Source organism: Magallana gigas, chromosome 1 (assembly GCF_963853765.1).
Source record: "Magallana gigas chromosome 1, xbMagGiga1.1, whole genome shotgun sequence".
NCBI lineage: Eukaryota > Metazoa > Mollusca > Bivalvia > Ostreida > Ostreidae > Magallana > Magallana gigas.
Genome location: NC_088853.1, coordinates 28,140,312 through 28,155,730, shown reverse-complemented (window position 1 = coordinate 28,155,730; position 15,419 = coordinate 28,140,312). Strand labels below are relative to the sequence as shown.

The 15,419-nt window shown below is 35.1% G+C and overlaps 1 protein-coding gene across 1 annotated transcript; it reads left to right on the top strand.

Moving 5' to 3' along the window:
- Positions 1 to 9,529: 9,529 nt before the first annotated feature.
- LOC136269882 (uncharacterized) lies at positions 9,530 to 14,836 on the top strand. Its single transcript, XM_066065514.1, has 2 exons — positions 9,530 to 14,172; positions 14,716 to 14,836. The coding sequence occupies exon 1, from the start codon at positions 9,569 to 9,571 to the stop codon at positions 13,778 to 13,780; it is 4,212 nt and encodes a 1,403-aa protein (XP_065921586.1). The 5' UTR covers positions 9,530 to 9,568; the 3' UTR covers positions 13,781 to 14,172; positions 14,716 to 14,836.
- Positions 14,837 to 15,419: the final 583 nt, after the last annotated feature.

Below are 15,419 nucleotides of genomic sequence, written 5' to 3'. Positions count from 1 at the left end.
CTGCCATAGTTGTGTAAATGAAATTAAACTTCTTTGTTGTTGTTTAGTGTCAATTATCGCGAATTTAAATGATTTTTAATCCAATGCCATTTATACTTTCAATTTGATAGAAAGGTTGATTTCCGGTGTGATCGTTTTTTGCCAAGTCATTCTTCAGTTTGGTTAAAAGAATATATTAATTTCAAGTCTGTGAGTATTGTAAAAACCAGGTACGTAGCATCGGGAGGGGGGGTGCCACTTTGGTTTTTCTGAAATTTACATACAAAAAAATGAATTAATATAGAGTTGCCCCCCCCCCCCCCCTTTTTATGGGACCATGTAAAAAATTGAATTGAAAATAAGGAAATAAACAGTGAAATTAAAGTTAAGGTATACTTTGCTTGTCAAGATTTTTTGGATGAGTCTGCCCCCCCCCCCCTTTCCAAAACAATGCTATATGCCTGTAAAACAGCTTAATTTTAATTAAATAGTTATTGAAATAAACCAGGGCACAGTCATGTATGAATGTTTTCTTCCTCATCGTGTGCAAGTCAACCTCCCATCCGAAAAACCCAAGCTGTAGCAGGGCAAGACCCATATTACAAAAGTTATGTCCATCTTTGGGGGTGGGGTGGGGCATGGGTTTCTAAATGTAGACTTGTAATTTAGAGGAATAAAATAGATTTAAAGAAATTTCAAAGGACGCCAAAATATTTGGTAGCACAAAGAAGGGAAATAATCGGAAAGATTGCCCACCCCCCCCCCCCCCCCCCCCCTTTGACCTTTTCGTTTGTCCAGCAAAGGGAAACAACTCAATCCACTTTCTATTTCTCAAAACATTTTCTACAATAAAATGTGTGAAAACCCGCAAGGTTTTTGGTCAAGCAATTGGTAAACATTAATCTATAGGTTAATATGTATGCTTCAAACTTCATTAATTAATTATAACTTTAAATCAAATTAATTCGTCTTCTAGACACGAGCACGTGAGCATACTTACTGCGTCTAAGCTCTTCCCTAAAACGAATCCTATCGCCGATCGTGGCGATTCCAAGCCTCGATAGATCTACATCGCTTAAACTTTTGCAAATATCAACGTTGTTTACATTTGCCTCCGCAAAGTTATTTGCTAAATTTGGGAGATCAATGTTTTTTAAAATTAGTTTAATGTCGTCCATTTTTCCAAATGACCCGGATAGTGTGACGTCATCACATCATCATAACGAAGTTTGCACACCACATAATGATGTTTGTACATAACAAAAGGATGTTTGTACATGACGTAATGAATAAAAAAGTACATCGCGTAAAGAAAAAAGCATATCGCATAATGATCTTTAAAAGTACATTCGGTAAAGACGGAACCACATCACATACTTAGAAAAGCACATGCCATAATGATATATGCACATGCCATAATGAAAACTGCACATCACATAAGGATGAATGCACATCACATACTGTCAAATTCACATCACATAATGCCAAATGCACATCACATAATACCAAATGCACACGCCATAATAATGAATGCACATCACATAATAGAAGGAGTACACCACATAATGATAAAAGCACACCACATAATGATACAAGGACATCACATAACGATTAAAGCACGCTACATAATAATATAAGCACATAACAAATTTATTTTTGCCATGATAAGACAGTCCAGGCGTTCCATACAATACATAATCCCACAACATTGCCAGTAGATTGTCTAAATAGTATACATGTATAATTAATCAAATGGTGATATTTAATTTTGGGGACAATATTGCATAAAAATGAAAGAAAAGCGCATTTACAAAAGTATCAGGAGATGATCTACAACTCCCCATAACTCTATATTAGGACAGTTTTCCAACATGATTTCATGCGTGCAATTTGACAATGGTGGGTCAGAGTGCCGAGACAAGCCAGTCATACCGGTATTCTATCGCATTAACGCATTTAAACATAATTAATAAACTTCAGAAAGTCTCTTATGAGATGTTCTTTTAACGATCTTACTTCGTGAAACGAAGCGCATATTTGATCCAGATCAATCAGAACCAACGACAAATCTCACTATAATTAATTGGAGCAAGTAAACGTTTGTAAGGAGGACCTGTTGTGTTAAACATATAGGGAACGATTTAAACTATTATTTTGGTTATAGTAACGTTAATACATTTTGAATAGAGCTTCCGGAAATTTAAGAGTCATACAAAACAAGAATAATCTTGTATCGTTTATTTGTACAACGTGGATTTTAATGAATTTAGGTTGTAGTAAACTCCTATGATAAACATGCAAAATACATGCTTACAAAATCCTAATTGTGGTTATTTAAAAAAAGGGAGAAGAATAAAAGCATTATTTCTCCAAACAAACATGGTCAGGGGGGTCTTTGTAAGCCTGCATGTGGTTTGTTTACAGTAAATACGCATGCGTAATAGTAAAGAAGGCTGAGCTCCGTAACACGTGGCGATGTATATATACATGTAAGTAAGTTATAACTAATTACTAATTTTAATGAAATAATCAGATTTATTTCACGGAGAAATTTGTAATTTTCTGAAAGTTAAAACATTTATGAGTAGTACAAAAAAAACGAACCAGATTGGAAATTTGTTCAAGTCTTTGTTTTTTATAAGATGTGCCGTGTTGTCTCTTTAAAAACCGCCGTGCTATTTCCACAGGTTTTAGGAAAACGTACTTTTGTTGGATAGGAAGAAAATGTTAAAACACAAAATTTGGAAAAGTAAGATAAGAGGGAGAACTAAGTCGTAGAAGGAAGTACAATCTCCTCCCCCAACTCACATCTCACATCTAAACAAACTTCTGTTTCTCTATCTTACTATATGGAAATAAAATGCAATTAATTAAATGCAATTAAAATTCTAAAAAAATTCAACAATATGAGACTTGTAACCTTTTAAAATCTTTAACCCCCATGTATTTTGTATATAAGAATAAATCAAATAAATAATTTTGAAATGACTGAAATGTAGAAAATGAAGGAAAGAGTGAGACTATAAATAGCATTTTTGACAGTTAAAATCGAATTGATTAAGTTATTTTAAAGTTACATATTAAAAAAACATAATTCACTCTCTTTGTTAGGTAGAAACAGTTGTCAAAGATTCAGGCAGCTCGATGCTTGCTGGTGTTTGCAGAAAGATGAAGAAACATTGAAACATTACAATTCACCTAAGAGTTTTAAAGATATAAATATCATTGTTAAATTCAAAAAAATTTCTTCTGTTTTTCATTTTTATCTTTTCATTAACAAGATTAAGAAAAGCGTTGAATGTATCTGGGTTGCAAAAGATGATTTTGAAATAAAGCAGTATCTGATCAAAAGGCAGGTCACACATTATACAAACATTGAACAACATTGCATTGTGAGTGTGATAACGTTATTGTAGAACCTTCCAGCCACTCTTTTCTGTTTCACAACTAATGCTGAAATTTTGAGCTTAAAAAACGTATGATAGAAGGTTGTATTTATTTTGATACATTTATAAAAAATAAATGGGATCAATATGAGTAAAAAAAAGTAATAAAAGTTTCATGTTCCAAAATTTGTTGAATATAATCCAAAATGATTGTAACAGATGCCATTGACTTATTATATCTTAATATGCCCTGTAGTATTCGTAGTCTCTATCCAAGGAACTTTTTTTTCTTTTATTTTGAACAAAATGTTACCTATATCATCAAAAATTAAATCAAATCTCTGGTTATCTTTCGATTTAATAATCATCTTTAGATTACATGTACATTATACTTTGACAACCAGTATCATATTTGATATGTCTTAATATATACATCAGAGGTTGCCCACCTATCGTTGTTCTGTCGTTTGAAAACAACATGGCGCATCATGTTACTTGTTTTTGAAGGACCTCTAAAACTGGGAAGACTTTTCTTTGACAGTTCCTTTCATTATTCATTTTTTGCAGGCATAACTGTTTTAAAAACATTTGTACAATACATAAACGTTTGTCATTATTTAGGGGTTGGATGTACATGTATATCATAGTATAAAAATTATCTATTTTTTAAGAACTTTTAGTTCAACGAAACAAAGTAGGGGGTGGCTTATGCTATACCTAGGTGTCGGCGTATTGACCTTCATAATTTTTAGAGCAGGTCCTGTTTTTTTAGTTATTACTTGTTCTTTCTCAAATAAACTTGTACGGACGATACATTTGGACCTACTTATGGACTTCAACGACTTAGATGCAGAATCTTAGCCGTGGGATTCAGATCCTGAGAGAGGTAATGGTGTTTGGAGCTGGATAAGGTGTTTAGAGCAGGTGTCCTTTGACAACTCTATAAACTGTGTGTCACTTGCTATGTTGGTAAATACGTTTAGTCTCATTTAAAAATCATTCAAAATTCTTGGACACTTTTTTATATGGCTTTATAATGAACTGTTTAATGCAAATAACCTCATATCTGTTATATTATATATTTAAAACATGGTACCTAATTATATAAGAAGTTATCATACATATAAGGAAGAACTTTCTGCTGTTTCATGAGAGTATTAAAGCAGCGAGCGTTGCAAAAACCTACAATACCCACGTTAGCTGGTCATGTTTTTCTGCAATTACGGATTCCTTCATGGCCCATATGAAATCCCAATTAAAATATTTTATGCTGCTCTTTTCCCCCATAGTAACCCCCCCCCCTCCGAAAAAAAACTACTATATAGTAGCCCCCCCCCCCCCCCCCCCCCCGGGAGGAGTTTCTCCCTCACTTTTTTGTTTAGATTTTATTAAAACATATTTATGGAAATTCAATACGGGTTAAAATCAATGTTTCTACAACCCCAGGTTACATGTATCTGCAATCATCTGTACATGTTAAGTTTGTTTTTCCAATTTATTATTTTTATAGACAATGCTGAAAATTAAACATGTGGGTAATCGAATTCCTCATAGAACTTAATTAAGGTATTGATTGAAATAGTACTTGGTTTTACAAGATATACACTTATATGCATAATTCTGAAATTGTAAGTGAAAATGTTTTAAGAATTTTATTTATAAATCAATCAGTCTGCTTGTCTGTTTGTGCAAATTTTATCCTATTTATCCATTTTTATATAAAAATCTGTTTTAGAGAAATTCTGTTTGCGATGTTTCAGAGCCCGATGTTTAAAATCCTATTATAATGATTATAGTGCATTTGAGTCCAATATCTTATAATCTAGAGATGACCATATCACCATATACTCACAGTGGCATTGGTTTACCACTTGTAGATGACTCAAAAAATGTCAGCCCTCAGGGTAGGGGCCCTCGATGTTTAAGGACCCCATGTTTATAACCCCGTTATAATTATTGTATAATGTTCTATAATGATTGTATAATGTTATATAGGTGGGGACCGAATCTCAAGTTATAGAGATAACAACTTAACTATATTGTCACAGTGGTAGTGGTATACCACTAGTAGATGACACTGAAAATTCTAGCTCCCAGGGTGATTTCTTTGTTTCCGACCCCGATGATTGAATTCCAATTACAAAGAATAGTGTATTCTTAGGGCCCCATACCTAAATACTAAAGATGACCACATGAACATATTTTTACAGTCATTTTAAAGTAAAAACATCATTTAAAACTACACATTTACTCATATATTTTTTTATTTTTAACTATATCAAAATTAATGAAAATTACGTTTAATTCCGCTCTTCTTTTTAATTAATTATTCTTCAAAGAATTTAATAGTTTCATATGATGACTAATGATATAATAAATAACTAGATAAATAAATCAATAAACTTTTATTCATAAAAGTAGCAACTGAAAAACATGAAAAAACAACCTTAGCTCAGTTTTATATAAGACTTGTTTACTTGTTAATTGAGAACAAGCTTATATTAAAAAAAAACTAAGTCAGCTCATCACAAAAGATGTGTTAGTTTTTTTTTTTTGTTTTTTTTTTTTTGGGGGGGGGGGGTTGTACAGCGAATTACAGAATACTAATATAGTTTTTAATAGCGTGTTGGATTGCTCAATAGGGTATTAAATTTGGTTAGCAAGGCATCACATCAGGTTTAAATCTAGGTCCTAAATGTAGATTGTTATTTTGCACTCAACCCATTCATTTTGCACAAAGAAATTCGAGAACACTATCTTTCTATCCATAGACTTTTAAAAAGATTGTTCACCTAGACATCACTGGATTATATAGAGCATCAGTTCTGCTTGGAGTAATTTGAATTTTGTTTTACAAAAAATGTATTTATGACATTTATGAAGAAACAAACAAAAGAGAAAAGCATAACCTTAAAAAGGAGATATTTTTTTCCTGCAAAAAAGCATAAGATATTTTGTTTCCCCGATTCGTGGTGCAACATACAGCACTAATAGTATTTTTGCGCTATGTCAGCTTAATTAGTTTAAACTTTTAAACCAGTAATGTAGGATAACAGTAAGAGACAAAACAAGCTCAAAATATGCAAATGTTTACTAGATTAACTCGCTATAGCTGTCATACCTGAGTAATCACATGACCTAGACCTGATGTGATACCATTCGGATCAAATTAAATACCATATTGACCAATCTAGCATGCTATTGAAAACTCTACCGGAAACCTGTAATTCGCTGTAATTTCCCTAGTTTAATAAGAAATAAATTGGTACACAAGATTGTTAAGTAAGTTAATCGTATGTCTTGTTTAATATGGCATACTTTTCAACGCTGTATATTTATAAATTACGTTGCAAACAAAAGAGCAGAAAAATTAGCAACTAGTGAATGATAACATAAGGTTAGTTCAGGCTTCATTTCACATTTTCCAAGTAACTAGCAAATATACAGACTTTGTTTTGGTTTTGAAGCCATTTCTAAAAAAATTTGTACATCATAAAACATCCCGTTTCGTAAAAAATGTGCTTAAAATATGAATGTTACCGCCAATACTGCAATTAGTCATATCTATGCTGGTACTGCAGTTAGTCATACCTGATCTGACGTCATCAGTTTTTGAGCTCAATATTTTTGTGTGTAGAGCCCGTGAACTTGTGTGAGGCGGGCTCATGTCTTCAATCATTTTGTACTGAATGTACTTTTCTATGGAGGAAACTACTTAATTGGTGAGTGTTATGATATATGTATATTGTTAGAATGTTTTCCAATGCATATGTACATTGTGCAGTAGAATTATATTACAGTACATCTGATAATTCTGATAATTTTCATACTTTAGTGTAGGTATAAAGTTACTATTTATGCATATGCATGGATATTTCAAGGTCATAATTAATGATATATTGATAAAGCTATATAGAGGTACTTGTATGTAATTATGAGGCATGTGTGCAATTTCGCTGGATTATGTTAGGTTTATAATTGATATATTACGGGAGGTAACTCCATTTGCAACATGTATGATATCATTTGGTTGTCTAGAGTTATGCCTCTTTGTTTACATTTTTCTGTCGCCAAACTTTGCTAGAGCATTTCAGATTTATATATCTAGATGCATATCTTATTGTGACTAATTGAATTAGGTTATACTGATACATCAGATAGTCATACGTTTCATCATTGTCAACCATATATTTACTAGGATGAATTTGTATGTGTGTTTTTTTTGAATTAGTTTATTTACAATATTTTTTCTCTATTTTTTGTAGCAAATCGTCATTCGTCATTCGTCATTCGTCATACATCTTACATGTTTTGTCACCCTCCAAAATAAAATAAAGACGCATTTACAAAAGTGACCAAAGTTTCCTCATTTCACTGGCCAGTACAAATATTTGCAATTAAGTAGATGATGGAGGAGGATGGAGGGTGAGAAGATAGAACAGTACCGTAGGAGTGAACGAAGTAGGAAAATGACTGAAAAAGGTGCTGAATTTACCCTGGAAAGTAAAAATAAAAACCGAGAAAGGTGTTTCAAAATACTGTTGACACTTAGTGACAACTTACAGAAATTATTATTATCATCAGAGGATAAAGAAACGATTAGAAGAGCGTATAGTGAATGGCTCGATAAATACGAAGAATTTCTAGTGTCTCAGGATGAAGTACGGGCTTGGCTTTCTACCAGTGATCAGGTCCCTGATGAAGAAAGATTCCAGAAGAGGGATGAATACCTTATGGATTTGAAAAGTTCGGTAGAGGACTGGTTTACGAAACATTCAAAAAGTGTTGTGATTGATAACAATTCCGTGAGTTCTAGTGGAAGTCGCAAGAGCAGTTATTCGCAAGCGAAGTTGGAGGAAAGTCAAAGAAAAGCGGAATTAGAGGCCAGAGCGGCATCATTTCAAGAGAAAAAACAGATAGAAGAGGCCAAATTACAGTTGAAATTGAAGGAAGAAGAACTGGATATAAAGACAGCTTTAAAAATATGTGATGAGAGAACTAAAATAATCGAACAACTGGAAAAAGCTGATCTGGAAGTGGGACGTCTGTCAGAGGCCGCGGGTGACATTCATCTTCCTTTATCAACAGTGACAACATCAATACAGGATCCCATCATGCATGTGTCTACATCTATGAAGCAGTCAAAGTTGAGTCCATATGCACCGGTGTTTTCGTCTGTTTCAAGACCATTACCAACATGTGAAACAGTTAACCACATTAACAGATCTACATGTACAATGACACCTGGTATTCCATATGTGCCAACAATAACACGCCACAGTACACCATATGTGCCTGTTTCAAGTTATGAAACAAGTCGTCAACCACAGACTCAAGTTTATTCTCATCTGTCAGAGCCAACGTTTACAACTGCAGAAAATCACCACAACACAGATGATCTATTTACAGTTGCAAGAGAGCTCAACAAACCTAAAGCTGACATTCAAAAGTTTGAAGGAAATCCAATGGACTACCAAAGATTTATCCGACAGTTCAACACCAAAGTGTGCGCTAACACCAGTTCATATGAAGAGCGCTTGAACTTTCTTCTTCAATTTACCAGTGGTGAAGCTAACAGAATAGTAACTGGATATTCACATTTGGATGCAGAAAGAGGATACCTACAAGCTTTAGATGAACTTAAGGATCGATATGGTGATCCAGATGTTGTGGCTCATACTTATGTCAAGAAGGCGTTGGATTGGCCAGCAATTAAACCAGACAATTCGAAGGCATTAGACTCTTATGCAATATTCTTAACCGAGTGTCAATTTGCTGTGAATAACGTAAACAGTGCTCGAGTTCTTGAATACTCAGAAAACATGAAACTTCTAATTAGGAAGCTACCATTCTACTTACAAGAAAAGTGGCGAAATGTGGTGTATGAGCTTAAAGACAGAAAAGAAGCTGTTACATTTCAAAACTTGGTAAACTTCGTCCGCAAAGAAGCTAAAAAGGCGAATGACCCTATCTATGGAAAAGAAGTCATGAATTCTAGTTCAAGTGCACCAAAACGACAGAATGAAAGAGTGAACACATTTTCAAGACCGAGCCGGAACTTTGCTACAAAAACTATGGAGTCCCATTCATCTACAGAAAATCACACAGCTGCTGTTCAATACAAACCAAAATTCTGTGCTTTTATGAAACCATGCATATATTGTGAAGGTTCGTCACATTCCTTGGAAGAGTGCAAGAACATTATGAAACTTCCTCTGAAAGACAGATATGCAGTTTTAAAAATGAAAGGACTGTGCTTTTCTTGTTTAAAATCTGGACACCAGAAGGGAGTTTGTCAACGCAAGTCATATTGTATTCATTGTAAGAGATGTCATCCTTCTATACTCCACTTGGATCCTCGACAGAGCTTTGAACCTCCGGACCAGAACAACAACAGATTGTCTGTACCTTCAGCATCTGTGTCTTCGGCAGCGCATATGGGGGCTGGGGAACTTGTGAGGCAAGCGCTTCCAATTATACCAGTGCGACTGAAATCAAGAAACAGTGACAAATACATTTATACATATGCTTTCTTGGATTCAGGGAGTACAGCAACATTTTGTACAGAGAAAATAGCAAACTTACTTCACATTGAAGGCAAAAAGACTTTGTTAAATCTGACAACCATGGGACAACAGAAGACAGAAAATTGTTATATTCTCTCTGGACTTGAAATAACTGACGTGAATGGTGACAATCAAATAGATCTTCCTCCTATTTACACACAACCAGAATTACCTGTGTCCAGGAAAGACATAATTTCACTGGAGGACCTTCAAAGATGGCCACATTTAAGAGACATTCACATTGACAGGATACCAATAGATAGTGATATCGGTTTGTTAATTGGTGTCAATGTTCCTAAAGCAATGGAACCATGGGACATAATTCCTAGTAAAGACAATGGTCCATTCGCTATGAAGACTATCCTTGGATGGGTAATCAATGGACCAATCGACACAGTTCCAGAAAATGGCATTTTCAACACATTCGTCACGGTCAATCGCATTGATGCAAGATTAGAAGAACAGATAAGATACCAGTTTAATCATGACTTTTGTGAGCGGACGATCGATGATGTTCCAGAGCCGTCAAAGGAAGATAAAACTTTCCTAGAATTGGTAAAAAAGTCAGTTCATTTTGAGGATGGACATTATATCATTGACTTACCTTTCAAATCTAAAACTGTTACAATGCCTAACAACAGAAAACAAGCAGAACAGAGACTGATTTCATTATCCCGAAAATTTGAAAACAACATTGAATTTTGTGACAGTTATAAAGCATTTATGGACAAAATTATCAGTGAAGGTTACGCACAACAAGTTCCTACTGAGAACCTACAACAAAATGATGGACGTGTGTGGTATTTGCCGCATCATGGTGTATTTCATCCAAAGAAGAATAAACTGCGCGTTGTATTCGATTGTGCAGCCAAGTTCAAGGGAACTTCACTAAATGATCAGTTGTTACAAGGCCCTAACTTGACAAACACACTTATTGGAACTCTGATAAGATTTCGGGAAGATGAGATAGCTGTAATGGGTGATATTGACAGCATGTTCTACCAAGTGCGTGTACCTCTCCAGGATGCTTCATTTCTTCGATTCCTATGGTGGAAAGATGGAGATACTTCGAAAAGTGTAACTGAATACCAAATGGTTGTGCATTTGTTTGGTGCAACATCTTCACCTAGTTGTGCCAATTTTTGTCTTCGAAAAACAGCTCAGGATTGGAAAGGATATTTCAGTGAAGAGACTGTTAACACCGTTCTCAAAAACTTCTATGTAGATGATTGTCTTAAGTCTGTCAAATCTGTGAACGAGGCTGTAATATTAGTGAAAGACTTACAAAGACTTTTAGACAAAGGTGGTTTTCACATTTCAAAGTGGATAAGCAACAGTCGAGATGTCATGAACTCAATACCTGTGTCAGAGAGAGCTAAAGAAGTTAAGACTTTAGATCTAGATCGTGATACCTTGCCGATTGAAAGAGCCCTTGGAGTCCAGTGGTGCGTCGAGTCTGATTTCTTCAACTTCAAGCTGGAATTGAACAAACAACCGCTTACCAGACGAGGAATTCTGTCGATGGTCAGTAGTGTATATGACCCATTAGGATTTTTGGCTCCATTTGTACTCAAGGCCAAATGTATCCTTCAAGAACTTTGCAAGATGCAATTAGGATGGGACGATAGAATTCCAGATGACCTTGTAATTCAGTGGAATCATTGGTACCAGGACCTCCAGAAACTAGAAGACTTCAAAGTGAACAGATGTATCAAGCCCTTTGGATTCGATCCAGTCATTGCGCAGTTACATCACTTCTCTGACGCAAGCGAAACAGGATATGGCACAGTGTCCTACTTACTACTGGAGAATACAGACGGAGAACGTCATTGTTCTTTCATCATGGGAAAATCTCGTGTTACACCACTCAAACAGACAACCATTCCAAGACTGGAGTTGACGGCAGCTACAATAGCCGTCAAAACCAACAAGATGTTACTGACCGAGCTAGACATGCCCATCGATCGCGTTATATTCTGGACCGACAGTATGGCAGTATTACGTTATATTCAGAACAGAACGGCAAGATTTCATACTTTCGTAGCTAACAGACTAGCAGTGATACATGAAGGATCGCAGCCAAGCAATTGGAGATACATTAACACGAAAGTCAACCCAGCTGATTACGCATCAAGAGGTATATCGGCCAACAGCCTTATCATGCAAGAAAACTGGATCAAGGCCCCTAGTTTTTTATTGGAACCAGAGGATCAGTGGCCCAAACATCCAATGGAGATCGCTGATACAGAATTATTGGACAATGACCCAGAGGTGAAAAGAGTTAACGTCAGAGCAGTCATCGCAGAGCAACAGAATTCAGACAATTCTACAGAGTGTGTTAACAAATTGATTCAACATTATTCTTCGTGGTACTTGTTGAAACGAACAGTGGCATGGATTCTGAAAGTGCGGAAAGAATTGTTAAGGCGTGTGAACATGAAAAGACTCAATTCTAGTCCAATATTACAAGAATCATATGATAAGAGTGTTCTATCGCACCAAGACCTTAAAGAGGCAGAAAAGTCAATACTGAAATTTGTTCAACAGCAAGAATTTGACACAGAAATCAATGCTCTTGCATCAGGAAACTCTCATGTGAATCGTAGAAGTCGAATCAGGAACTTGGATCCATTTTTGGATGATGGAATCTTACGTGTCGGCGGTCGACTACACCAGTCAAGTATTCCAGCAGAGATGAAACATCCAGTTATTCTATCCAAAGATCATCATGTGTCAACAATCATTCTTAGACAAATTCACCAAGAACTGATGCATAGTGGAAGAAACCATATGTTGGCAAAGTTAAGAGAAATGTATTGGATTATTCATGCTCCGTCAGCCATCAGGAAGCTGATATCAAGATGTGTTACATGTAGACGATTCAAGTCGAAAGTTGAAGAGCAGAAGATGGCAAATCTACCAAAGGATCGTATCGTTCCAGATGAACCACCATTTAGCAGAGTAGGAGTCGATTACTTTGGACCGTTCGAAGTAAAACAAAAGAGAAGTCGTGTGAAACGTTATGGCGTAATATTCACCTGCTTGGCAAGTCGAGCTGTACATTTGGAAGTAGCAGCTTCATTGGACACTGATTCTTACATAAATGCCTTGCGACGCTTTATTGCTAGAAGGGGACAAGTAAAGAAGATACGTTCTGATAATGGAACTAATTTTGTTGGTGCCGAACGTGAACTTGCCCGATCCATACAGGAATGGAATCAACACCAGATTCAAAATTCAATGTTACAGAAGAATGTAGACTGGCAGTTTAACCCACCAGCTGGATCACATCATGGTGGAGTGTGGGAAAGAATCATTCGAATTATTCGCAAGGCCATGAACAGCGTTGTAAGGGAACAGACCTTGGACGACGAAGGACTTAATACCCTGATGTGTGAAATCGAATATATGATCAACGATCGACCAATCACAAAGAATACAGATCACCACTCTGATTTGGAACCACTTACACCAAACCATTTGCTCTTAATGAAGCGGAAACCGAACCTGCCTCCAGGAGTTTTTGATAAGGACGACATCTATCACAGGAGAAGGTGGAGACAAGTTCAATATATGGCAAACCTGTTTTGGCATAGATGGGTACGGGAATACCTACCGCTTTTACAAGAAAGACAGAAGTGGCACGAAAACAAACGGAACTTGCAAATTGGTGATGTTGTGTTAATAGTCGATTCTAATTCTCCGAGAAATTCGTGGCCTATGGGCATTATTTGTGAAACTATCCCGGACTGCAACGGACTTGTGCGACAAGTTAAAGTTAAAACTGCGACAAATATTCTGATCCGCCCCGTTGATAAACTCTGCCGGATTCTAGAAGGAGATTGTTAGAACTGTTTGATTATTACGAACTTGTGCAAATTTCTGTATTATTATTTGTGATCATTGAATGTTTGTTCATTGTTGACATTTTCTAGGAACAATTGCTAGTGAAGACACAAATTTGATAAAAAAACTAGGTTGTTTGTAACTTAATGATGTAGAGTATTTTCGACGTAATTGTGTCATATTCATTCCACAATTAGGGGGCTGGGTTGTTACCGCCAATACTGCAATTAGTCATATCTATGCTGGTACTGCAGTTAGTCATACCTGATCTGACGTCATCAGTTTTTGAGCTCAATATTTTTGTGTGTAGAGCCCGTGAACTTGTGTGAGGCGGGCTCATGTCTTCAATCATTTTGTACTGAATGTACTTTTCTATGGAGGAAACTACTTAATTGGTGAGTGTTATGATATATGTATATTGTTAGAATGTTTTCCAATGCATATGTACATTGTGCAGTAGAATTATATTACAGTACATCTGATAATTCTGATAATTTTCATACTTTAGTGTAGGTATAAAGTTACTATTTATGCATATGCATGGATATTTCAAGGTCATAATTAATGATATATTGATAAAGCTATATAGAGGTACTTGTATGTAATTATGAGGCATGTGTGCAATTTCGCTGGATTATGTTAGGTTTATAATTGATATATTACGGGAGGTAACTCCATTTGCAACATGTATGATATCATTTGGTTGTCTAGAGTTATGCCTCTTTGTTTACATTTTTCTGTCGCCAAACTTTGCTAGAGCATTTCAGATTTATATATCTAGATGCATATCTTATTGTGACTAATTGAATTAGGTTATACTGATACATCAGATAGTCATACGTTTCATCATTGTCAACCATATATTTACTAGGATGAATTTGTATGTGTGTTTTTTTTGAATTAGTTTATTTACAATATTTTTTCTCTATTTTTTGTAGCAAATCGTCATTCGTCATTCGTCATTCGTCATACATCTTACATGTTTTGTCACCCTCCAAAATAAAATAAAGACGCATTTACAAAAGTGACCAAAGTTTCCTCATTTCACTGGCCAGTACAATGAATATGCGTAACTTTAAAAACAAAATTGTAAATACTAACTTTACACATGCTTTTAATACATAATCAATTATAATACCCATAACCCATTATTTAGAACCCCATCAATCGAAGTAAAATATTTCAGTTTCTCAACGTATCATTGCACCCTGTTTGATATTAAGAAGAAAAAATATATAATTTTATTTAAGGAAGGAGTCTTTTCTGGTTTTTCTCTTGTCAAACGTAAATTTGATTAATTGTTCATTAAATCAAGATGAAAGGAAATTAAAATAGTATATTTTTCTTTCTTTTTTAATTATCATACAACTTGGCATAGAAACAGTAATCAATGTTTAGAATCTAACAAGGACTATATTTTTGGTGTAATATTGGCGTAGGAAAATATCACATGCTTCGTAATTTAGAATTCCTGCAGAATAATGAGTCTGTTTTAGCATTAAAAAAACATAATATTAATGTTGGATTTTTTTTACTGATACGAACTATTGATATGATACTTGGGTTTCAGAATATGTTTTTAAAATATGATTTGCCTATCAAATCACATTTTTATAGGTTTTTTCAAGCACCCATTCAATAC